Below are 25,491 nucleotides of genomic sequence, written 5' to 3'. Positions count from 1 at the left end.
CCATAGGCAAACATTTGCTTGTGAACTATGGGCCTGATCCAAAGTCCACTAAAGGCAATTCCATTATCTTCAGTGGGTTTTGGATCAGGCCCTATTTGCTCCAACGGTGTCTTCAGCTTCTCATGATATATGATTGGACACCAAAATCACACAGTATTATTTCTGCTTCCTGAGTGGGGGACAGATTTTTATAAACTGGAGGAGGTAACTCAAAGAGATACCAAGACAGCCATGCAAACAATTCTGGTTTGAACCGTCTAACAAACGCCATTTGCATTAGTATCCACAAGACTTTCACTTTCCGTGAACATTGTTGTGAACAAAAGAAAGTCACTTATATAACTATTTGCAGAAAATGAATAAAAAAGGGTCAAAATACATCAAAGAAAATGTGTGGGTATCACTGAATGAATGTTCATTAATATGTCTTTGCTGTGCACTAGTTGCTGCACACGTCAGTAATGCATGAAATTTGTTACTGCTGGATGGTGGCTTTTGTGAAATGCACTAGTGATCTCTGTCCACATCCTGTGAAAAGCATCCACATTACAAGTGATACTAATTAGCACCATTGGTGGCAGTCTTAGCCGAGAGCTAGTGGGCAAGGAACAACCCTTTCTCGGAAAGAACTCCCCTCTCTGTCTTCTCTGAGAACTGGTCCCTCCTGAGGCAGGGTTGAAGCATATTGCTAAGGTGGTGAGAGGAAGCCTGCATGGCTTTTGTCCATGTTATGCTTGTTCTAGGCTAATTGGCTTCAACTTCAGAGACTCTAAGTCCAGCACCTTTTACTATGACTAAATTTGTTTATTTAAAAAGAGGAAGCTAAAATTTGTTTGAGTTGTACTGTGAGAGAGTTGGGGAGAATATTTTGTAAGAGCCAGTTCTAGTGTTTGCAGACAGTAGTAGATACATGTTTTATATTTGCTTCTGTAGAAAATGTCCAATGTCAATGCACAGAGATATGGTAACTGTTTATTTTTAGAAACCTCTCTAGAAAGTTTTTCATTTTCTATAATATCACAAAGGACTTCTTCTGTTTACAGTTGCTTAGAACTAAGAAGATAGATATTTACCCAAGTTTTCTTGGCTTCCTCTTGCTCCCTTGATATTCTAGAGTTCCCTGTGGAGAGGGCCAAGAACACACAGTCAAAGCAAAGCAGCAAGTCGTTAATTTTTAATTCAAAGTGATTTTGTGTTGAATGCAAGCAGATGCTGATAATATCAGAAGTCACAGCATAATTTTTTTGATCAAAGGGCTCAAGTGAGCCTGATGAAGCATGCATCTTGCTCGTCTTTGATAAACCACATCAATTATTCACCGTGAAGGCAGACATCCTGACATGAAAGCAACAGATAAAGAGCATAAGCACATGTTCAAGACGAGAGCAAAAGAACGTGGGGGTGGGGCTGGAGAGGCTGGAACAGGTATTAATAACCGAATTATTAACTGGAAACAAAGCCAGTAAAACAGCTTTATTGCCACTTTGAACTCACATTTAACTGGTTATAGTACATGTTGTCCTCAGGGCTATTCAGCATTTTGGGCTGCTGACATCGTCGACGAGGTGTTCTCAGCTTCTGTTCGAGACAGTTTTCTGAACCTAAAGTAAGATAACGCAATTTAGTTTTAAGCCATGCCAGGTGCTGCGAATGTCTTAGCATATTTTAGACTATAAACAGTCCTTTCTTCTTTCCTGTTCACTTCTAGATTTATTAGCAAATCTGTCCTATTCTAAGAAGGTATACAGAAAGTTTGGGATCTTTGTTTTCTGTTTTGGAACTTGGTTTAAACAAGAGTTTTTAGATGAAACTTTCTCTTATAACATCATTTTATTCCTGTATATATAACATATAACATGGTTCCTTATTCCTTTGACCCTTTATATTGACATATTCTGTTATCTAAGCAGGATAAGCATTGTGACTAGCTAGGGACTAGCAACAACATCAGCATCAAAACCGTTCACCTGTTTTTATAGACGCAACAGTAATAAATCCCTTTGACTGATGAGAATTAGTTTATTATTGTCTTTGTTTTACTATATAAAAAGCTACTTTCTTGATATAACATTCTATTTAAACAGAGAAATCAGTGCTATTTGAAATAATGCTTCCTTGAGTTAATTTGTGATACACTTGGAGCAAGAGTTGGTTAAAGCCATCTGGAACACATGCAGTTTAAAGATTAGAAAAACATTTTAGAAGGGAGGATTTTGTAGAAAATATGGTTTGAGCTAGTGCAAGCTCACAGCCTTTGTATTTTTGCTTTTTTCAAAAAAGAATATTGTTCTGTGTAATCTATAAGAGGTGGTTCAGAGAAAAAAAACTGATGGAAAGAACCTAACACAGCACAACTAATTGATGATATAAGCACTATTTTAAGGACAATTCATAAATATGCTAATAGAAAAAAAATCTGGGGATTAATTTCTTTTCCAAAAAGATCATTCACACAGCCTATCTTGACCTTTCTAACATGATTTTTTAACATGATTTTTTAAAAATAATAAATAACCTAATAATATTTCTAGTTCAAAGAAACAGGTGAATATTTAACTTTCAATACAAACATTGAAGGAAAAATATTACTCACATTACACTTGGATCCTGCTTTAAGAGTGTAATTTGCCCCTCTCCAGAGGCCCAGCACAAGGTCCTCATTCTGCTTAAGCCCTTTTGAAAACTTCAAAACTGAAGTTGATGGGGGGCCCTGGGCAGATGTGGGGCTCATTTGTAGGATCTGGCCCTTGATGATAACATAATTCTTTAAAGCAGTTTTGTGACGTTCTCAGGTCCACAGACTGATTGCTGGGTTTCTCTAAAGTTTTTCAGGTGTTATTCCCATTTTGGGACACATCCTGCCATTGTTCCAGATGTGAAGCACCCATGGAAATCAGTGGGAGTTTTACATAAAAACCAGTGTCAGGATATGGCTGTCTGTCAGCAAAGCTCCAACACTGCATTCTATGCCAAGGAGACTTTATGTGAGGTCTTTTCAATACAATTATCTAGTCCTTAAAGAAAGGATACATTTCAATGCAATTATATTCTTTAAAGAAAATAATCCTGCTAGCATAAAAAAAAAACAAAATCTCACAAACCCAAAGATTTGACAAACTGTTTTTTCTACCCAATTGCAGTAGCTTTTATAACTTGCCTGGTACTATGCAGTGTTCACCTATTATTTATTTGTTCTTCATGGAATTTCAAGCTTGATGCAAATCCATCCCTCAGCTACCAATGCCCATGAATTATTGTAGGAAAAAAGCCCATTATTCACATTTGCCTGTGGGTGCCTCCCTTTACGTTTGTTTACTCAGTTTTACTCTCAACTATATACACAGTGCACAGGTGTGATTCCCACTATGTGACTCAGGGCAAAGTCAGGCTCAAAATCTTAAAGTTATTTGTTTGAAGAAATTAACTCTTTACAACAACAGAATACCCTCAAGTAATAAATTCATATTATTTGCTAATTACAATCCCAAAAGCTTAAGATCTTGATGCTTTCCAATGTTCTACTCATTTTGCAAAGAGTTGGTTGTGGATCAAGAAATTCTGGCAGCATTGCCTACACCTCTGCTGTTTGCCAGTATTGTCTCTAAGTAGACAAGGTACAAAACTCTTCCAGGGTATATTGCTCGAAAGTTGGATGCCTAACTCCTATTCGTGTCTTGGAAAATGTCCCCTATGATATTTAAATATAATAAAGAGATTATCAATTAAATCTTGGTCCCATTAAAATCAATGGACATTTTGCCATTGACTTCAATGAGGCCAGGATTTCACTGAGCATTTCCAAAATTATTAAGTTTGGGTTTGGAAGGGACCTTGGGATTCAAAACTTTGATGATGTCAGGATCTGTAATTGTCCTCATGGTGATGTTTCAGTCTTAGGGCCAAATTATGATCTCCCTTACAGAAATACAAATCAGGAGTCATTGCACTGAAATCAATTCTTGTTACACTGGTGTAAAGCTAGTGTGAGTGAGTGAAGAACTGGGCACTCTTTCACACACCTATCAGATGCATGCCAAAAGCACACAATTATTACAAAGCTTGTTATCAGTACCCTGCTGTGATGTGAGGTACTGGATTACGTGACAAAGGGAATACATTGTATACTTCTTTCAAAATATATTTTAATACCTTCCTTTTATTTTCCAGCAACATCTACATTAAAATTTTATGTTGCTATGGTTTATTTTGTCCATCTAGATTCTGATTTAATAAAGTTTTGCTCTTGCTATTTACCCCTACACATAATTATTTCTGCATATTACATAGGTGGCCTGCAGATTGCATCCTCCAAAGGAAATACATTTTCAGTGGACCCATTTGTCTTAGCATTTAGTAGCATAAAATAGGAATAGTAAGAAAATCTGGTAACATTTATCATACACTACTGTATCTGGAGAAAAGTGTATTAACATATGCTCTACATTCAGCAGTTAAATAGGCATTTCAAATAGCGTTTTAAAATGTTTAGCTTTGATGATAAAGTTAAGGCCACTGACAGGAAAAATTACTTGTCATTGTAATAATAGCTATCTATTTATTGTTTATATAGCACCCAACGTGTGCTACGTGCCTCTGGTATGCCTGCAAGAGTCTGTGTGCTACAAATCTGGGTAGAAGATTCAGGGTGGGCAGACACTTATGCCCCCTTACATCCCTGATTTTGTACCAAAATCAAAGTAGCCCATTTAAAATGGGTTAAAACTGGCTGACAGAGCTATAAAAAAGTCATTATACTTTGGAAAACATTAGCCAATAGGGCTGTTTCTAATAGGGTCCTGAAGAGATCTTTTCTTGGCCCAATGCTATTCAATATCAATGATTAGGTAGAAAGTATAAAATCATTGCTGGTAAAGTTTGAAAATGACATAAAAATTACTGGCATAGTAAGTAATGATAAGGACAACTTAATTTTACAGAGCAATCTAGATCACTTGGTAAGCTGGGTTCACTTGAACTATATGTGTTTTAATAGAGCTAAATGCAAGATCCATACATCTGGGAACAAAGACTGAAGGTCACATTTTCAGGAATAGGGACTGATTTTGGAAAGCAGAGATTCTGAAAGGTACTAACGCATCATGGTGGATACCAATTGAGCATGAGCTCCCAGTCCGACATATGGCTAAGACTACCAATGTGATTCTTGGATGCATAAGCAGGGAATAGTGAGTAAAAGTAGGGAGTTAGTATTGCTATTGCATACAGCGTTAATGAGACCATTATCAATGGAACACATTTTAAAAGAGAAAGGAGTTAAGGACATAGAGGTAAATGGTTATTGGGATGAAATACAACATGACTTTACAAAAGGTTGATCATGCCAGACCAACCTGATCTTCTTTGAGAAGATAACTGATTTGTTAGACAAAGGAAATGCAGTAGATCTAAGCTGCCTGGATTTCAGTGAGGCACTTAATAAAGTCTACATAGGCAAGTATTACTTAAATTAGAGAAGATGGAGATTAATATGAGAATTGAAAGATGGATAAGGAACTGGTTGAAGGGGAGAGTACAATGGGTCACACTGGAAGGTGAACTGTCAGGAATCAGTCTTGGGATCAATCTTATTTAACATTTTTATTAATGACCTTGGCACAAAAAGTGGAAGTGTGCTAATAAAATTTGCAGATGACACAAAGTTGGAACATATTTCAAATACAGAGGAGGACCAGAATATCATACAAGAAGATCTGGATGACCTTGAAAACTGGAGTAATAGAAATGGGATGAAATTTAATAGTGCAAAGTGGAAGATTATGCATTTAGGGGCTAACAAGAAGAATTTTTGCTATAAGCTGGGGACATATTAGTTGGAAGTGACAGGAGGAGGAGAAAGACCTGGGTTGTATTGTTTGATCACAGGATGACTATGAGCCACCAATGTGATGCAGCCTTGTAAAAGGCCGATGCAGTTCTAGGATGCATCAGCCGAGGTATTTCCAGTACAGACAGGAAAGTGTTAGTGCCATTATACAAGACTCTGGTGAGACCTCATCTGGAACATGGTGTGCAATTTTGGTCTCCCATGTTTAAGAAAGATGAATTCAAACTGGAACAGGTGCAGATAATGTCTACTAGGATGATCAGAGGCATAGAAAACCTATCTTATAAGAGGAGGCTCAAAGAGCGTGGCTTGTTTAGTCTAACCAAAAGAAGGCTGTGGGGAGATCTGATTGCTCTCTATAAATACATCAGAAGGAAAAATACCAGGGAGGGAGAGGCCAATGTGGACACAAGAACAAATACATATAAACTGGCCATCAACAAGTTTAGGCTTGAAATTAGATGAAGGTATCTAACCATTAGAGGAGTGAAGTTCTGGAACAGCATTCCAAGGGGAGCAGTGGGGGCAAAAAACTTAACTGGCTGCAAGACTGAGCTTGATAAGTTTATGGAGGGGATAATCTGATGAGACTGCCTACAATGTAGCCCATCTGTGACTGCTAGCAGCACATATCTCCAACGACCGATGATGTGACACTAGATGGGGAAGGCTCTGAGTTACTATTGAGAATTCTTTCCCAGGTGTCTGGCTGGTGCATCTTGTCCACATGGTCAGGATGTAACTGATCGCCTTTAAATCGAAGTCTTTAAATCTTAACTAGATGTTCTAAAAGATATGCTCTATCTCAACCAGAAATTAAGGGCTTAATACTGGAAACACTAGGTGAAATTCTCTGGCCTGTGTTATGCAGGAAGTCAGACTAGCTGATCACTGATTTTAAGAGGCCAATAGGGACCATTATAAATATTTTAGTGTGTCACTTACCCTGGATCCCAATCTGCTGGGAATTGTTTTGTGCTGTTGATCTCAAAGAAACATTTTCACGTATGAATTTCCCTTTTCATTGCTGCTGCTTTGTTTTATTATGGAACAGGAACATTTTCCTTTGAGTTAAACATAGCCTCCAAGATACTAATCATTTTGATGACAAGCCTTCGCCTGGAGGGGATTTGTATATTTCATGTCATATATTACATAGATTACCTACTGATCAAGACACCATTATTTGGACAAACTGCAAAGTACTCCCACAGAACTATACAAGGGCCTCAAAAACAAAAGTCAAGTGCTCTTTAACTCTGATGCAAGGACTCTTGCAACTAGGGGCCCACATCTCGACCAGTACATTCAGGAAAGTTGCATCCATAAGGAATGTGCTTTTCTAAAGAATTCATGTAATGGAGGTGGAGGAGTGATTCCATCCTTGGAATTCAGCACAGAGATGTCTCACCTGTGAGTGACAGTCCTGCTTATCAGACAGGCACTATGCCCATTACTGACTGGGACTGTTAATACTGCCCTTTGAGATGAAGGCAGGGTGCCCTTAAACAGGTTCCCTGCTTTAAAAAGCATCTCTTGACGTTGACAATTTTGCCAAATGCTGCACAATTTTTAGGGAATTTCGTAGAGAAAGTAATGAAGAGGCAGCTCCAGTTGCATCTGGAGGCTATAAAATTCATTGACCTTCTTCAATTATGTTTTACATCTGTGTATGGCACAGAGGTGGTACTAATATCTCTGGGTGATGATATATTCCTGGCAAGGGATGCCCAGAATATATCCTTGCCTATGTTATTAGATCTGTCAGCATCTTTTAACATTGAGTATGATGAATTGTTGACTCCCTTGTAGGAGTGAATGGTTCTTTTTCTTCCTCTCTGAGATAATTCAGAGGGTGGTATTGAGTACTTCTCCTCTCTCTTTCAGGGTTCCCAAAAGCTGGGTATGGCAAGGATCAGTCTCTTGTCACTTTTCTTGTTACATGTAAACAGAAAGCCCTAATGTTGAATGAAGGGAGACTCATGTTGTAAATATTCAGACACATGGAGATTAACAGCAAGAGGTGAAGAAAGTGCAACCTAACAAATAAAACGTACCAGAGCCATTTCATTTACATGATTTCATTTATTATTAATGAAGTAAACAAATAAAACAGATATATCAGTATGACCAAGAAATATAGCAAGTATGTGTCTGATTTTCAACCTATATTATCAGTTGAAACATGAAAGTGCAGCTCTTAATTATAGGCAAATATTAGCACAGACTCATGGGATCTCATCATAACATTTCAAGGTCTATATTCATGAAAATTTAAGCAATGTTTAAAATCATGTTAATTTGTTCTTTGTTTGTTTCTTTTCCTGTCAGTCTAATTTATTCCAAAGGACTTTGGTTCTCAAGCTTGGTTATATTGATCATGCCTATGTAAAGCATTGTTATAGCCTGGGGAGAAGATTTTTGTGGAAAAACTTGTCTTTGTTCTCTTTTGATACTTCGTAGGTATTTTTGATGCTTTTGAGCTTTTCCAGTTTTTCTCAGATTTGCATCTTCTTTCAAAGCAGCAGTTAACTTCATTTTTCATCCTGAAGTATTGGACAAATGCAGAGATGACCTCACAGAGTATGAGAGGGTACATCATCCTCCCTGACTGGATGCTAAGAGGATAATTATGTGCAGCCAGTTGATTCTAAGGAACAGTCATATTTAGTTTCCATGAAATATAAATATATTCCGACACCAAGCATCTGAGATTCTGATCCCATTCATACCAATGTAAAATCAGAAGTAACTCCATTGAAGTCCATGGAGTTACACTGGAGTAAAACTGGTGTAAGTGAAGTCAGAATCAGGCCCTAGGAGTTGAATTATGTCAGTCTGATTAAAAAAAAGAAAGAGAGACAGACATTAAAAATGACATGTGCTGCTATATATATGTCATGTATTCATACAAAGTCACGCCCCTCCGTTCCCCACTCCCATACTTCAGGCCTGATTCTTCAGTGCCTTCCACCTTGAGGAGTTATTTAGATTTATGCAAAGGGGATGTAAAGTGCTACATCATCATGAGGAAAAATCAGGACATCTAAGAGATACATGATCCAAACCAGGAAGTGCTTTATATTGTAGGTCAAAACTAGGTCCTTGAATTGCACCTAGAAACAAATCAGAAGCGATTAAGAGCAGAGCTGTAGCATGCTCCATGAGACAGGCACTAGGGAGTAATCTGGCAGCTATGCTCTGCAATAGCTGAGGTTTCCAAGTGGTCTATGTTATAGATTATTAATGATTATTATTAATAATTATATTATGGTATTTCCCTATATGTGCTGGGTGCTGTAGAAAGAGATGGGAAGATACAGCCACTGCATCAGAAAGATTACAATCTAAATAGAGATAAAGACACACACAGAGAAGGGAAAATGAAAGTGGGGAGGGGAGGGAGGAGAGAATACACAGATTGCGTGGTTATTTAGGTAATTATGCATGTCTCCAATGTGTTTGAGGTTTTTATGGGAGAATTACTGTTGAAATGTAGGAGGAGCATGGTGGGAAGCAGACTGTAGGAAGAAAAATGGAAAAGAAATTGGGAGAGGAGGGGAAGATTGAGGAGAAGGAGGTTGGAAGGGAGAAAGAGAAGAAAAAGGAGAAACCTAGTTGCCAGGGAGAAAGAGGCTGGGGAGCCTAGGAGTTGATGGGATGGCTGAGGGGAGAAACCACGACCAATAGCTAAGCAACAAAACCTAATTAGTCCTGGTTTCGAAGAGTTCAGTAAACCTGGTGACATTAGGAAGCATGTTCAGTCTTGAAAAAAGAAGACTGGGGGAAGGGGGGCTGATAACAGTATTCAAATACGTTAAGGACTGTTATAAAGAGGACAGGGATCAATTGTTCTCCATGCCCACTGAAGGTAGGACAAGAAGTAATGGGCTTAATCTGCAGCAAGGGTTAAATTTTAGGTTAGCAATTAGGAAAAACTTTCTGACTATAAAGATAGTTAAGCTCTGGACTAGGCTCCCAAGGGCAGTTGTAGAATCCCCATCACTGGAGGTTTTTAAGAACAGGTTAGACAAACACCTGATACAATGGTCTAGGTATCTGTGGTCCTGCCTCAGCACAGGGGCTGGACTTGGTGATTTCTTCAGGTCCCTTCCAGCCCTACATTTCTATGACTAACCCTATCATCAGGCTACTTAGCACTGACATAGTGCTTTACAACTTCAGACCTCTACAAATGTTAACCAAGGCTGTTCCCCCTGTTTACATAAAAAAGAGGACCTGATATGAGTGGAGGTCATTCTTTCCATATGGTTTAGGGTATTGCCTCCACAGCACCATCCCCTCATCCTTGGTTTCCTACAGAAGAGCATCTATGAGTATTTATAAGGGCCAGTGCTCCTCAGGAATTTGGGGGCAGGCGTGGATGGGGCAGTCAATCAGCTACTCTCTGCAGCACTGTGCCACGCTGAACTCTTGAATTTCTGCAAGGAAAATCTGGGGGTTAAATGTTCCCTGAAAAAGCATTAGCTCTTTGTAGCTACCTTTGTAGCTGCAACCAGTGGCTGCATGGCTCTTGGTGTAAGAGTGAGACAGGAAGACAGCAGAGCAGTGCAGAGGGGCATTCACCCATGCAGGATAGCATCTGTCTCCATGTATCTGAGGGTGGGCTATATGCAGATCCTCTGAATCTGTGGGTCTAGAAGGCTGCAACCCTTGCCTTCTCCAAACCTCTATCTAACAAGAAAAATGTCTTCAGAGCTGCTGGGTTCACCTTGCAGAACTTTCAGTCATCACTGGCCTCCTCCCACAGACAGGCAGGTGCTATCCTGCAGATGGCTGCCCCCTGCACTGCTCTGCTGTCCTCTTGCCCCACTCCCATCCATGACAATATTTCTGTGCTGCCCTTGAGGGTAACTGCAGAAGTGACTCCACAGGGCCTGATGCAGAAGGAAGATAACCAGGCCCTAATTAAGTTAGAATAGGATATGGGGGCTTAGCATGATTTGCTTATCCTGGCCAAATCCTGCAGTTCTTGCTCAGGCAAAACACCCGTTGGCTTCAGCTGATGAGGCAAATAGGACAGCAGGATTTAGCCTTCTGTGATTTTTAATGTTAAGTACTTGGCACTGCAGCTTCGTAACACCAAGTGTGATTATCTGATTCCTTGGAAGTGTATAGCATTTTTAAGGCAAACAGCCCTATAACGGAGACACGTAAAAAACCCAACAACCCCCAAATCAGCCTTTGGTATCACCTGAGATCCCACACAATGGTGGCCAACTACAGTTTTGTTTACTCAGATGGAGTGTGTTCATAGTGCCAAGAGCCATAGATTGCTAGGGAAATTCATTAGTGAAGCCTCTTTGATGTCATGTGCATCTCAGAATTTGTAACACACTGCTGAAACTACAAGAGCTGCCTTTTGTTTATAACCCTAACCAGAACCATTTGAATACACACACTGAAAGAACTCATAACAGAAGCAAGGCATGTTCCTCCATGCAGTGATTCATTACTTATGTCTTCATTTTGGCCACTGCAGCTCTATGTGAAGCCATATGCTTTAAATTATAAAGCACACTAAGCAAATCACAAGTTTTTCAAGATGGGCGCGTAAAGGTTTTTTCTGCATCTGTTCATTGCCAAAGACCCAGATGATACTGTAATTAAAACAACAAATATTTTCTGTGATATCAATCATTTAGCTATTTCTGAACCATGAGATTATGGCCTTGAGATGTTTTGTTGGGAAACAAATTCTACAATTAGTTAGAATCTTTTCGCCCCCCCGGCCCCAGTACAATTCTGATCTTTCAGTATTTGTCATTTCTTTCTGTTTTTATTGTGAACAATAACTATAGAGGGAGAAGGCAGAAATTAAAACAAAGCAAGCAGGGGGACCAAAATGGATAAGATCAAACCTGTCAACAAATAGCAAGCTCCTGGAAGCATTGTCTAAAAGCCATGCATTCCTCTTCAAAGGGAACTGTAAGGAAGCTCATCAGACACTCTCCTTTAAAACTGAAACTAAACCCACATCTAATAGTGAATCGTTTGCATCTATGATTCCAGAGAGGTAGGAGCATATTTCCTAACTAATCAAAGTCAAATGGGTTTACAAGGGTGTACATCCTTTAGCTTTGTGAATTGTTTCTCTTCGTGGTACCTGAGCTGGTCTGTAGAAACTTCTTTTAGACAAGTGTGAGGATGGGATTTAATTGATGATAATCTGTTCTCCCCTCAACAACATTCTGTCTGATTCTTATGGCCAAAAACCTGGACTTATGCAATTGTGGAAGTTGCCTTTTGGGCAATAATCCAGTAAACAGCTGGAGTAGAAACTCATGACCTGATTTTCAGAGAAGTAGAGCACTGGTGAAAAGCAGGCTATTAGAATGTACAGATTGGCTGGAAACACCACCCAATACAACTATATTTCATGGCCCTATTAGGCCTTCCTGGCTTGTTAGCCAACCACTTGGAGATAGGGTGACCAGACAGCAAGTGTGAAAAATCAGGACAGGGGATGGAAGGTAATAGGAGCCTATATAAGAAAAAGACCCAAAAATCAGGACTGTCCCTATAAAATTGGGACATCTGGTCACCCTACCTGGAGAATATTCGGCCATCTGCTTTCATGCTGGCCAGCCTATGCATAAGCACCAGGCAATGAGAAAGTAGCTAGTTTAGATCTTTATATGTTTTAGATCAATGTCTCTTTCGCTATTAGAGTGACATTGCATGATCAGTCTGGATGAGATTATAAACACTAAAATGAAGAGTAAAAAAGTCCATCTCGCTTGAAAAGAGAATACAACAATACAAATCACATCAAACAGGGCATCAGATCCTAAGATGATGCAAAACTGCCCAGAATGCACATCAGGGGCTTGTGTGCAAAGATGGTTTATAGCTATCATTAACTGTGGACCCTGCTGCTGCACTGTGCAGGCCATTTCCCATGGGCTGCACTGGAGAAATCCAAGAGCTGCTCTAATTTATGTCAGACAGCAATGGCTAAGAGGATGGAGGTGGAAAACCCAGCTGAGGATTAGAAAAGTGCAGAGCCAACCATGCTCCATTCCTCTGGACGTGCCCCACTTTCCTTGATACAATGATAGTAGGGAGTCAGAGTGGCATAAGAACTCCTACGCTGGTTCTATACAACCAAACGATCACCCCTACACTAGGATGGTCTTCACATGTCAACTGAGATGGCTTTAAGGCCAGATTCCACCAGAAGTATGGCACAAGCAGCTATACAGTACTAGAGCGTCTGGCTCACAGATGGAAAGCTCCCACACTTCCACAAAATATATTTTGCGATTATACACAAAACAAAGAAAGTTCTTCACATACCTAACAACAAGGGTGGAAAGATCCATTATTATACCTGCACAATGGGAAGGAGACTATTCTTTTAGAGAAGCATTACAATAGTTAGCCAATCAAACACTGACTGGTTGACTGAACATCTGTAGGAGCTTTAAAATACTGATCCTAAGCACCTTCATGCCAGTACTGTGAACCTCTAGAGCTGTTTTATAGACTATATTTGGAGCCCTTATTACAGAGGTTCTCAAATTGGGGGTCTGTGGAACACTGGAGTTTTGCAGATTGCATGTTAATACACAACAGAGTTGACTGGTCACATGAGGCGGACTTTCCTTCTGGTTTCCAGCTAAGAAGAGCTAAACAGATGGAGGAAGAGATGAAATGAACAGCAAAAATAAACATTTTAGTAAACCGTCAAAACATTTACTGCATTAAATACAACTAAAGAATCACAAATACTTTCCTAATATATTTCTCTATGTGCTCAACTGCTGCAGTTGTCACAAAGATATTATATGATTGTGGGGAGCTGATCCAGGCAATCATAAATAGGACGGGTGGTGCTCCATAAATTCTCTCTCAGTTAAGATTTGGTTTACAATATGCATGTGTTTGAGACACCCTGCCCTAGTATAAAGCCTTGATTTTTTATAGGTAATCCCTCACCTTCCTCCAAATTGTGATAATAGCATTTTCATCCCATATCCCAGGAGATTAAGACACTTGATTGACTTTGAATTCTGGACACACAGAAAATTTGTATTAATTTAGCATAATGATGAGGCTCAATAAAGGCTCTGTGGAACCACAAGAGTAGGGTCTCTAAGGTTTTGTTCTATAAAGAAACAATTTGCATTTCTAAAGGCTTGAAATGCATGGGTCCATATCGATATATGTACGGGCTCTTAAATCTAAGTGTAGCAGATTCAGCATGTATTTCAAAGAATTGATGATAGAAGTCCAAGATAAAACTCTGAGTGGATTTTTTTTGTTCATTATGGCAGAAGTTTCTTCTAAATTCAAGGTAGTTGTCAGGAGTAACTTTTAAGAGAAGAAGTAAAGATACTTCTACTGGAAGTGGCAAAAAAGTCTACTAGCTAGATGATACAGTATCTGTTCCCCAATGAAGCCACAGTGATTTATGCCAGATGCTGATTTGGCCCTGCATTTGTAAATGCTGAAGGTGAAGAAGGTATCTTGGCCAGATACAGAAGACTAGAACTCCAGAGGCCTATAGCCCTATACATGGAAGTGCCACAAAGATCCATTCCTTTTAAGGGTGAGTTAATTGCTTCTGAGACTTGTAACGTAAGACCAATAAGTAACTATGGTTCACAACTCCACCACAAAATCAAAGTCAGGCCAGAAAATTCACAGGAAATAATCTGCAAGAGCAACTGAAGAAGCCTGAGCGAACTCTTCAGCCAATGACACTTAATCACAAAAATGAATAGTTGGGAGTGAAACCTTCAGAGTTCAAAGGTGGATGCAACTTGTGAAAAAAACACCTAGATTTTCTCCTCACTCCAAATACTACTCAAAAGCCATTTATTGATACTTTATAGTTATTGATTTTTGTGGCAGAGAACTGGGCGTATATAAAAGGTCAATATTTCAGAAGTTGGAAGCAGGAAGAGAATGACTCAATAACGTTTATTCTGTCTAGCTGAAAAAGTTAATGAGACTTCTATAAGAGCATATTTAAAATGTGAAGAGGAGGGGGTTAAAGAGAACCTTCGAACTTGGGGGAAATTGGCTTTGAGGAAATTACAACACCATTATTAAAAACCCACCAAATATTATGTTCCGTCCAAATTTGTATTGTATGCACACTTGAGAATCTTACTGCCTTTAGTAAGAGTTTAGGGAGTGCAAAGAACAAAGAAATAAAGTGCATGAACCTTTCCTCTAATTTGTAAATAACCATTTCAAAAAATTTCTATCACAGAACATTAGCTAGTGGGGGAAAAATTGGTGTGCATTTAACAAGCATTTAGAGACAACTGAATTAATTTTCCAAAGTCATAATGGTTCACTTTGGGCTCCTGAGCTGCGAAATTCAGTTTCTTGGCATAACATAGTCTTGTACAGCACAGATTCTCGATGTTCTGTATTCTTCAGAACTGGGCCATGTCCTTTTTACTTAGTGCTGCTTATTTCAGGTGATTAAATACTAAAGAAGAAAATGAAGGTTTTATTTTTATTATGAACATATGACTAATGATTCTGGTAATTTTTACATTTTGTCCATTAGCACTTTAAACTAAGAGCCTTCATTTTCCAAAGTGACTAGTGATTTGGGGGGCCAACCTGAGATAAGGGCCTGATTTGCATAGGGTTGGTGCTCAGCACTTCCTGAAAATGAGACCCCTTCAAGGAGTCTCAATCTGGTCACCCAAAAACGGAGGCATCCAAAATCACTAGTTGCCCTAGAAAATTTAGGACAAGAATTTTAAGATAATTGCTTAGGGAATGTAGCAAGTCTTAAATTCTATAATACTTAGTGTCAGTTTCTTACAACTCTGGTCTCTGCTGGTATAAATTAGCAGAGCTCCATTGAATTAGACTGTGATATTAAACTATTTAAAATATCAAACTGAAATTATTAATTTAGGAATGATCCTAGAGCACTTTCTATTGGATTTACTACTGTGAATAGACCCATCAAAGTATACTACTAAGTAGTAGATTGTAGTCATAAGAACAGTAGTAATAAGGACTGCACCCTATCCCCAACACTTAGGGTCTGATCCTGAAAACACTTACTCTTGTGGTTAATTTCACTACCAGGTGTAGTCCCACGGAAGTCATAGTAGTAAAGTTAAGCATGTACGTAAGTGTTTGCAGGATAAGGGCCTTACAGCATTGGTCAGGTACTGTACAAATCTAAAATCAACCAACCAATCAAACATAAAAACAAATCACTGTCCTTTAATCTATAACAGAGCATGAAGATATGGAAAAAATGGAAGGCACAGAAAAGAAAAATATATTTATATTAATATGGTTTAAAGAAATATGATTAAAAATAGAAATGCTTTTTAAATTTAATAGAATTTTAAACTATTCCCTTTGGAGAGTAATGTTTTAATTATTTTAATTATTAAAAAGGCTGTAGAAAGTAAAAGGCTAGGGGCAGAGAAAAATAAGCATTTTTCTTGATTTGCAGAAGTTATATAGAATCTAAAAAGAACCAACTCCTCCCACCCCTGCACAAAACTTGAATTAACTCATGGAGCAGTTTTAATTTAGAGATAATCAAGACCTTTCCACTTTCTACAAACACAGAATAACATGTAGGATTACTTAGGCTGATCTTTGAAGAAAAATGAATATGTTGAGTTCTTCAATAAAATAAGTACAAGAACAATTTTTGCTTTTATGAAAAGTATCAATTCCACATGTAATTGCTCAGCATTGTCTAAATTAAGTGAACATGTGGCTGGCGGGTGGATGAAGAGGCTCACTGAAGATAATCAGCAAAATTTATGTTTTCAAATAAGGCACAAAACACATAAATCACTTCAAAGCGGTCCACCAAATTATCATTTTCAAACAAATATTTAAATCATCATGTAAAAAAAGGCAAAGAAATATGACATGTGAACTGTAAGTTACAGTTCATTGTTTGCTTTTACAAGGTAGAATGGCAGGAAATTATCTCCCTCTCGTCATGCTTTTCATTTTTGATTAGGTGATGTTGCATTATTTGTAACTTCAAAAAGCAGCCATACAAATATGAAGACCTAAAGTACCAAAGACAATTTTTTTCTATGAAAATGCAATTTCTATGAGACAACTGATTTGTCTATAACACCACATGCTGCAATTTAGGGCACAAACCTGCACACACTTACTCATGCCAGTAACCCAAGTGAAGTCAACAGACTATGCCTGTAAGTAAGGCCTCCTCATGCAAGGGCTTGCAGGAGCTGGCCAATACATGTCATGATATCACTCAGTGCACATCTATTCTGCAGATGGAAGCATGCTTCCGAGTGTAGATAGATACCCACTAGCTCTGCTCAAGCTAGCACACTGAGTGCAAATCCATCCAGACCCTTAGGGTACGTTCTTGGGCAGCAGACCCGAGCTGCCACTCATGCTACACCCAGCTACACTGCTATTTTTAGTGTGCTGGCTTGAGCAAAGCTAGCAGGTCTATCTACCCAGGCTAGGGGTACGTCTTCACTTACTGGAGGGTCCGGCGGCAGGCAATCGATGTTCTGGGATCGATCCCGGAAGTGCTCGCCGTCGACGCTGGTACTCCAGCTCGGTGAGAGGCGTACGCGGCATCGACGGGGGAGCCTCCGTGCCGCGTCTGGACCCGCGGTAAGTTCGGACTAAGGTACTTCGAATTCAGCTACGTTATTAACGTAGCTGAATTTGCGTACCTTAGTCCGAAGTGGGGACTTAGTGGGGACCAGGCCTAGGAAACACACTCCCAGCTGCAGTGTAGACATACCTTTAGAAATTCATCCCATTTAGTGCTCATAATAAATGACGGATATCAGTTTGGAATTAATAATCACCATTTTGTCATCAATATTTCATCATCATTTTGTTCTGAAGAAGCCACAATTTTCTAAAAGCCACACAAATCTATGTATAATAAATAATAAATGCACCCTTTGCTGTATTTTGCACAAATTATGTTAGGTATTCACTTTAATTATTGCACTTGTACTGGCCATTTATCTATTAGCAGGGCTTGAATTGTGCGATTGTGTAGGGGGACAGAATACTGGCACTTCTCCTAAGCTGTCAATTTGTGCCCCAGAGTCCCAGCTTTTATTTAAAAAAATAGGCAAGTCTCTAGATTTTATGTTTGCAAAGAAAACCTTAAAAGCATGACCCAAGTGCAGCCAATGCAGTGATGTCTGCCTGAATTTGCAGAGAGCCTGCAACAACAATCCTGAGAGGAGCAAGCTGCACCTTTCATCTCAGTAAGGTATAAATTCAGATGCCGAATGATACTTTAAATGTTAACATGTTAACTATTTCACTGTGCATCCGAGCACATAAGAAAAGAGATGGTCGAGCATATTATGAAGAACTGAACACTTTCCTGTGACAGATCATATTGGCACCACAAACGGGTTGTGCTTGGTAAAGATACCACCACTTTTTCTCTCCCATTCAAGAAGGAGCCAAGTCCATGAACACTAGCAGAGCTCAGCTGTACATCTGAGCCCCACTGTGGGGAAGCCAAGCCCAAGGACCGCAGAAAAGCCCAGGGCCATATTTAAACCTCATAGTGGAACAGCCATTTCCAAGGGCCCAGGGGAGCCTTGAGTGCGTGCATGATCATATTTTGAACATCTGCATGATCTACTGTGAATGATATCTCATGCTGGCACATCATGTGGGTGCTCTGTAAATGCTAAAATTTATTTTATTATTATTTATTTGGAGAAAGATTCATGCTTATGACATCTCCATTTGGGCCCCATATTTCTTTTTCACTCAGCTGGTAGATGCTTAAGGGTTTAACCAACTCATTTTACGTAGAATGCAAAGGTGGGTTCTTTTCTGATATCATGAAACGTTGTTACTTGGCACCACTGATGGCTTGTCTAAGTTACCATTGTCACTAAAATCCCAAAGGCTTTGCCAGATGACATTTTCTCTTGTTGGAGAAATAGAAAACACCATTGACAGCTATGCAAGTAAGAAAACATACACTGGTACATCCAGCCCTGTCCCAAGTTTTGGACCTGATGTTGCTTAGGAAACACTAAGAAAATCAGAAGAGCTTATGTCCCATTATTTCAGAGGAATAGAACTGTTGAGTCCATCTGGCTGCTCAGGCCTATATTCTCAATGAAGCTATGTCTGTTTACACCAGCTGCGGACCAGGCTCTTGGAGCTATTATTCCACCACCTTTAAGACAACAGTTATTCAGGCTGGACATTATGGAGAGGTGTATATGAAGAAAACTGTCTGATGTTACTTTTTAGTATTCTGCCTTATTTCACACCATTGAAGAAAAGGCAAAAACTTCTATTTCATGGTAGAATCTAAGGAGTATGTCAGAACTAGCATTCATGCATCGAGGGTCATTGCTGGCAAATCCATGGCAGTGCAACCAGGTGGATTTTACTAGTCCCTTTCGAGAACTTTTGGTTCTTTGTGGTCACTGTTATATATTGAAAGTAACTAGCGAGCTCTTTGATAACTTCTGTATCTCCTGAATGTACCAGCCAGGAGGAGTATGGCATTTTAGCTGTTATGGTCTTCCAGAACAGGTAGTAAGTGGCAACAAACCTCCTGTTCAGTCAGATAACAACTGTGTAAAGCACTTTCAGATCTAAAGCTGAAAAATGTTCTATAGTGCCAAATAACTTGCCACCTATCTCGATATTTCTCAGACCATTCTGATGTTTGACCATTATTGTGCATCAAAACTTTGAGCATAATACCAATCAGTCTGGAAATCCTAGCGTTTGATCCTATCCCCTGGCCTAGAAGATTATTTTAATTTTTGCTAATGCCAAAGGAAAAGAAAAGACAGAAAAATCTTTATGTATTTGGCTAGGTGCTACAAAGCTAGCCAATGACATGACAATGCAGTGGCTTGCTTTCCTCTCTGATGGTGTGACAAGTCACATTTGCAATGTGAGAAGCTGTCAGGAGTGGAGCTAGACGTCAATAAAATGATCTTACTAACATTCTCTCAACATACCCAGGGAGTTTTAACTCTAAAAATAGTCAAGTGCTTAGTTGCACAAAGTCTAAGTGATGTTTAAGTGGATGAAAATGATTAAAGATATCTGAAAGGCATTTATACTAGTTGGCCATTAGCATGTTTCATTTGAGATCATTCAGGTTTACTTTCAGGCATGAATACTTAACGCGGGGGTCTTGACACTAGATGTCAAGGTGTCACAACCGTTCTGTCCTTCTATCATCCTAAATGGGAGGGGTCCTAACTAGAACTCAACTACATGGAAAGAAGGTCCAGGAATGTCCCAGTATGGAAAAGGTTCAGAACCACTGATCCAAGGGATAAATCCTGGCCAGGTTTCATGGCAGTGGACAAGGGGGTGAGTCAAAGATTCGAATGACTTGGTTTAGGAAGCGGACAGAAGAATTGTAACTACTTGGCTCATCTAGGGGATAAGAGAGCTACAACTTCCTTGGAGTAGCAACAGAGCTGCTCCATAGTTTGGGCAAGGAATATTCCTCCTTTTCTTTGCCTGCATATCTGCCCAGTGCAAGGCCAGCTGTGTGGAAAGCATGCTGGGATGTTGGTCAGGTTCTACCTGGTGAAGGACAGTAGCATGGAGGGTGAAGAGTTAATATTTCCTAAAATCTAATTTGTTTAAAGACAGATTAGTTTAATGACAAGAAGTAGTGTTTTTTTTAAAAAAAGGAGTAAGACATGAGACATCTGTATCTATTTGTATCCACTGTTCATCCCCATTGGCACACTTAATAAAAGTTATGCATAAATCACATGAAGATCATTCAATCAACTGGCTTATGCTGCTGACTAATTGGTAAATATGCACTTCGTAAAAATGTGATGTGCATGCTGACTCTACATTTTAAAAGTGGTTTCTCCTTGAGCTGCCCCTGCTCCCAGTTGTTTCTCCAACTGAGGTTGATTTTCATGGTGGTCGGTCTTATGAGACCAATAACGTCTAGGGAAAGAACAGGTTCTCAAAATGATCTCTGTCTACAGAGCTGTGAAGACAAAGTGCTTGTTTTTGCAACACCCATTTTAGGGTTTGAAATAGCCCTAATTCCTGAGTAGAGCTCTCAATGGGCCAAAGCAGGCAAATGCAGCTGGAGAGAAGGGTCGGGAAGCATCCAGCCTTATGCTTAGGACAGACAGACAAGTCATCCGGCCCAATCAGAAATGCAGCATATTTAGATGTGGAGAAATATCAACTGAAAAACTGAATACAATTGTCAGATTAGCCTTTCTGCCAATAACAGGAGTCACCCACATTAGACTCTTCAGCAGAGGTGGTGGGGAACCTCCACTACTTTTTGGGGGGACACTCTGAGGCCTCGGTGCTCCCAGTCCACCACTCCCTGTTTTCAGGCAATCTGGGGTCTGTCCAGGAGAAGGGAGGACTCAGCTCCTCCCCCCCCCCCCCCATTTACAAAGGACTCTGTGTGTGGTCTCCCATCACCACCACTCTCTCCACCATCCCCACAGAGAGCCCTGTGTGAAGGGGCTCTTCCTGATGCCCTAGCAGAGGTCTCTGTTTGTGGTAGGCCCTCCTGACATCACAGGATCCCACAGATGAGGGCCCTGTCATCATCATGTTCCCATTATGCCTCTGGCATTTAGGGCAGTGATGAAGCTCCTCCACTCCTGTCTGTTTCTGGCAAGTCTTTCAATGGTTTCCCAGCTGTGCTCCAGGTTTTTCAGCTCAGTTTCCACAGCTCTTCGCTATGTTGTTTTCAGGTGGCCTCATTTTTGCTTGCCTTCAGGTGTCCATCTTATTGCTATTCTGGTGATGGCCAATCCAACTCCAACGCCTCCTGGTAATGATGGTGCTCATATCTTCTTGCCTGCACTGTGTGAGAATAGGATGAATTTATTGTGCCTAGTACTTAATCTAGAGCTGACTGCCAGATCTCTTCATTTGAGGTCTCCTGATCCAAATAAATAAATAAAAATGCTGAACCAACATTAGTGGACATCAGAGCACTTGCTGAGGGATTGAGCAGAGACTCACAGTAGAAGTGGGAGATATATAAGAGAGAAGTCAATTTATCTTATATCTAGAGATGGGTCTGAACAGAATCACAGAGCAGCTCTTCCCCAGGTTCCCCACCTGCCACAACTACGGGGAAATTGGACCCCCTATCTAAATAACAATGTAATTCTATTATAGGCTGAACCAAAAACTCCACGTTTGAACATGAACAGCCCTGTAATTGCGGGATTTTGTGGCTCGAGCCCATCTCTGCTCATAATCCCTACTCCTACCATACAGTGTGCAATTAATGGAACAGCACATAAAGAGCTCTGTCTCCCAACAAGTGTATTGTTTATATCACTGTATTTTTGTTTTAAAAACCCTGAACTTAACATTGGCTGTTTTAGAGCCGCACCAAAGCTGAGGAAAAGCTGTCTCTCTTCACATTTAATATTTGGAAATGCTCAAGGGTTTCGGGAAAATATTTTCATGGAATGTTTGATGTTATGAAAATGCTCCAGGGCAGTTAGATTTCTTTAGTTAACATTTCAGAATTGCTTCAGGACTTGGGGGGCGGGGGGAAGAGGAATCGGATGAAATGCATCTACGTTTTAATTTTCCAGCTGAAAAATGAAATTCTCTTTAATATTTAAAAGGTCTTTTAAAAAGTACACAGAAATATTAAACGCTACCTGGGCTGCATTGCCAGGAAGGGAAAGAAAACGCACATGCCTAGAATACAAGGTCCTGAAGCGACTCAGCTTTGGTGCAGAGCAGCTGAGTCACTTCTTCTCAGTGAAGTCCCCTCTCACAGCAGAGGTAGAGTTGCTGCATGTCTTAGCCAAGTATTTGAAATGCTAAATGGAAAAGCAACAGTTCACTTGGACAATTCTTAACCACATCTCTGATGGATTGTGCCAGATTAATGGTGTTAAATTATCTGGGCTTGAATAGGGACTGGGAGTGGCTGGCTCATTACAGAAGCAGCTTTTCCTCTCCTGGAATTGATGCCTCCTCCTCTATTATTGGGAGTGGACTACATCCACCCTGATTGAATTGGCCCTGTCAACACTGGTTCTCCACTTGCGAAGTAACTCCCTGCTCTCCATGTGTCAGTATATAATGCCTGCATCTGTAACTTTCACTCTATGCATCTGAAGAAGTGAGGTTTTTACCCACGAAAGTTTATGCCCAAATAAAGCTGTTAGCCTTTAAGGTGCCACCAGACTCCTTGTTGTTTTTGTAGATACAGACTAACACGGCTACCCCCTGATACTTGATACCTTCCTCCCAAGAACTTCCTAGGAATTCCACTTCACATGTATTGTCCCAAAATATCATTCAGGTCTGCTACATTGTTCAGCATAGTCTCCTGAAAATCACAGTACTTCCCAGAGATTGCATTAATCCTGCTTTCCTCCTTAAGAAGTGCCATTCAATCTCACAATAGTACAGAAACATTTGCATTTTTAATACTATGAACTCCTAACATACTTAAACTTAACTCAGTCAAGTTTGTCCAGGATATTGCAGGCAATTACCATAACTATCACACTTTCATCAGCCTTCTACAGTCAACTGTGAGGCACTTTTGGTTCATCTACAAGACCTGGCAGGACTGGGAAGAGTTGCATTAAGCTGGCTCTGCTTATTTCTCTCACCTTCCAAAGGGTTGTAATAGGCAGGTCCTCCTTACCGAGAGCTGCCACCTGTGGGGTCTCCGCAGGTTAAATTCTGCCCTCCGATTGTTTAACATTTATAGTTAACAGCTAGGAGAGAAGAACAGGAGTACTTGTGGCACCTTAGAGACTAACAAATTTATTAGAGCATAAGCTTTCGTGGACTACAGCCCACTTCTTCGGATGCATATAGAATGGAACATATATTGAGGAGATATATATACACACATACCTATACCTATACATACATATATATCTCCTCAATATATGTTCCATTCTATATGCATCCGAAGAAGTGGGCTGTAGTCCACGAAAGCTTATGCTCTAATAAATTTGTTAGTCTCTAAGGTGCCATAAGTACTCCTGTTCTTCTTTTTGCGGATACAGACTAACACGGCTGTTACTCTGAAAGCTAGGAGAGAGTGTAAGATGCTATCGGCCCTAGTGACAACAACATGCTGAAGTTATCTAGCTCTACATTCCTTTCTCCTCATGCGCAGTCAGTACTGTCACTCAGGGTATGTTTACATGGGAATAAAAGATTTGCACCATGGACTTGGCTGGCCCGGGAGAGCTGACTCGGGCTCATGGGGCTTGGGCCGTAGGGCTAAAAACTGCTGTGTAGACATTCCGGGTTAGGCTGGAGCACAGGCTCTGGGATTTCAAAACTTGGGCTCCAGCCTGAACCCAAATGTTTACACAGCAAATTTTACAGCCCCACAGCGTGAGCCCTGTAAGCCTGAGTCAGCTGACCCAGGCCAGGCCCAGGTGTTTGATTGCTGTGCAGACATATCCTCAGAGCAAGAATGACATCAGCAGCTGGATGAAAACTAGAGGGATTAAATTCAGTTCAGAAAAACAGAAGTAAGGCTGGCAGATAAGGGAATCCTTTCAAGGACCTGGAAAGAAAACTGCCCTCTCTTCAGACTTGTGCTAAGTAGATGACCAATTATCTTGACTGCTTTAGAAATAAGCCAAAGAAAATCATGGAACTGCCAAGATGGCATGCTTAACTTCATCTCTCACTCGCACTCTTCTCATCGCTTCCCATTCCCCCATATCTGAACCATAAACATTTTGGGGACAGGAACCTTGTCTGCATACCTGCCGTAAAACACCAAGCACCCTGTTGGTGCTATGCAAATAATGAAACAGAAACTCCAAGTGCTCTTGCATGCTGTGGGCTGTCTAAGACGGATACTCCACACTCTACCTTGAATCTTCCTGATCTGATTTAAAGTTGTAGTGCTGATCAGTAAAGTCATCAATAGACAGGGGCCTAGCTATTTAAAATGTGCCTCTCTGATTCCACAGCCCCACTGTGCCTGCAGTGAACGGGAATGCTGAAACCGATGAAGGATGGGTTGGAATTCTCATTATCTGGGGACTCAGCATTCTCAGGAGAAGCCCTTGACTCTAGAGTTCCCTACCATCAAAGATTAGGATGAACCCCATCTTGCCAATAGAAAGTGTTAAGGATTCCAAGGCTCCAAATCACCTTGACACACAGGGGCAGACGCCTTCAATGAGAGGGGTGATCAGGGACCTAGCATTGCTATAGACCCACATTTTTAGGCAAGTCACAAACTCTTTGTGTCCGAGTTTCTCCAGCTGTAAAATAGGAATTGGGAGGTTTATTTAATTAACACTTGTAAAGTGCTTTGAGATCCTCTGATGGAAAGTGCTATAAGAATGCAAAGGATCATATGAGAGCAGAATTTGGCCTGCCCTAGAAACTCAAAGTCTCATATTCAGAATTTGTGGCTGAAAATTGTTAATTCTTCAGTTCTTTTAAAAATCAGATCTTAACTTGGCAATGACTTCTTTTTCATTCGCATGCAAGATTTTAAAAATAGGACTGGTGTTTCCTTTAATTAGTACTTGATACAGTATTAATATTCCTATTTATCTTCTACACGCCATATGGATTAAATTCTCATTACTTTTGATCTTAATACTTTTAGAATATGTAAATCAGCTGACAGACACCCTTTTTAAAGCAGTGTTTGC

General features: G+C 40.1%; 1 protein-coding gene across 1 annotated transcript in view; it reads right to left on the bottom strand.

Moving 5' to 3' along the window:
• MYO3B (myosin IIIB) overlaps positions 1 to 25,491 on the bottom strand; it is a 285,486-nt gene that overhangs the window by 31,235 nt on the left and 228,760 nt on the right. Inside the window, exons 31-32 of the mRNA XM_024114809.3 lie at positions 1,495 to 1,601; positions 1,074 to 1,120 (exon numbers count right to left, since the gene is read on the bottom strand). Coding sequence (XP_023970577.3) covers positions 1,074 to 1,120; positions 1,495 to 1,601 — 154 coding nt within the window. The remainder of the gene's footprint in view (positions 1 to 1,073; positions 1,121 to 1,494; positions 1,602 to 25,491) is intronic.

Source organism: Chrysemys picta, chromosome 11 (assembly GCF_011386835.1).
Source record: "Chrysemys picta bellii isolate R12L10 chromosome 11, ASM1138683v2, whole genome shotgun sequence".
Taxonomy (NCBI): domain Eukaryota; kingdom Metazoa; phylum Chordata; order Testudines; family Emydidae; genus Chrysemys; species Chrysemys picta.
The sequence above is the reverse complement of the archived record's forward strand: the minus strand, read 5'-3'. Positions and strand labels throughout refer to the sequence as shown.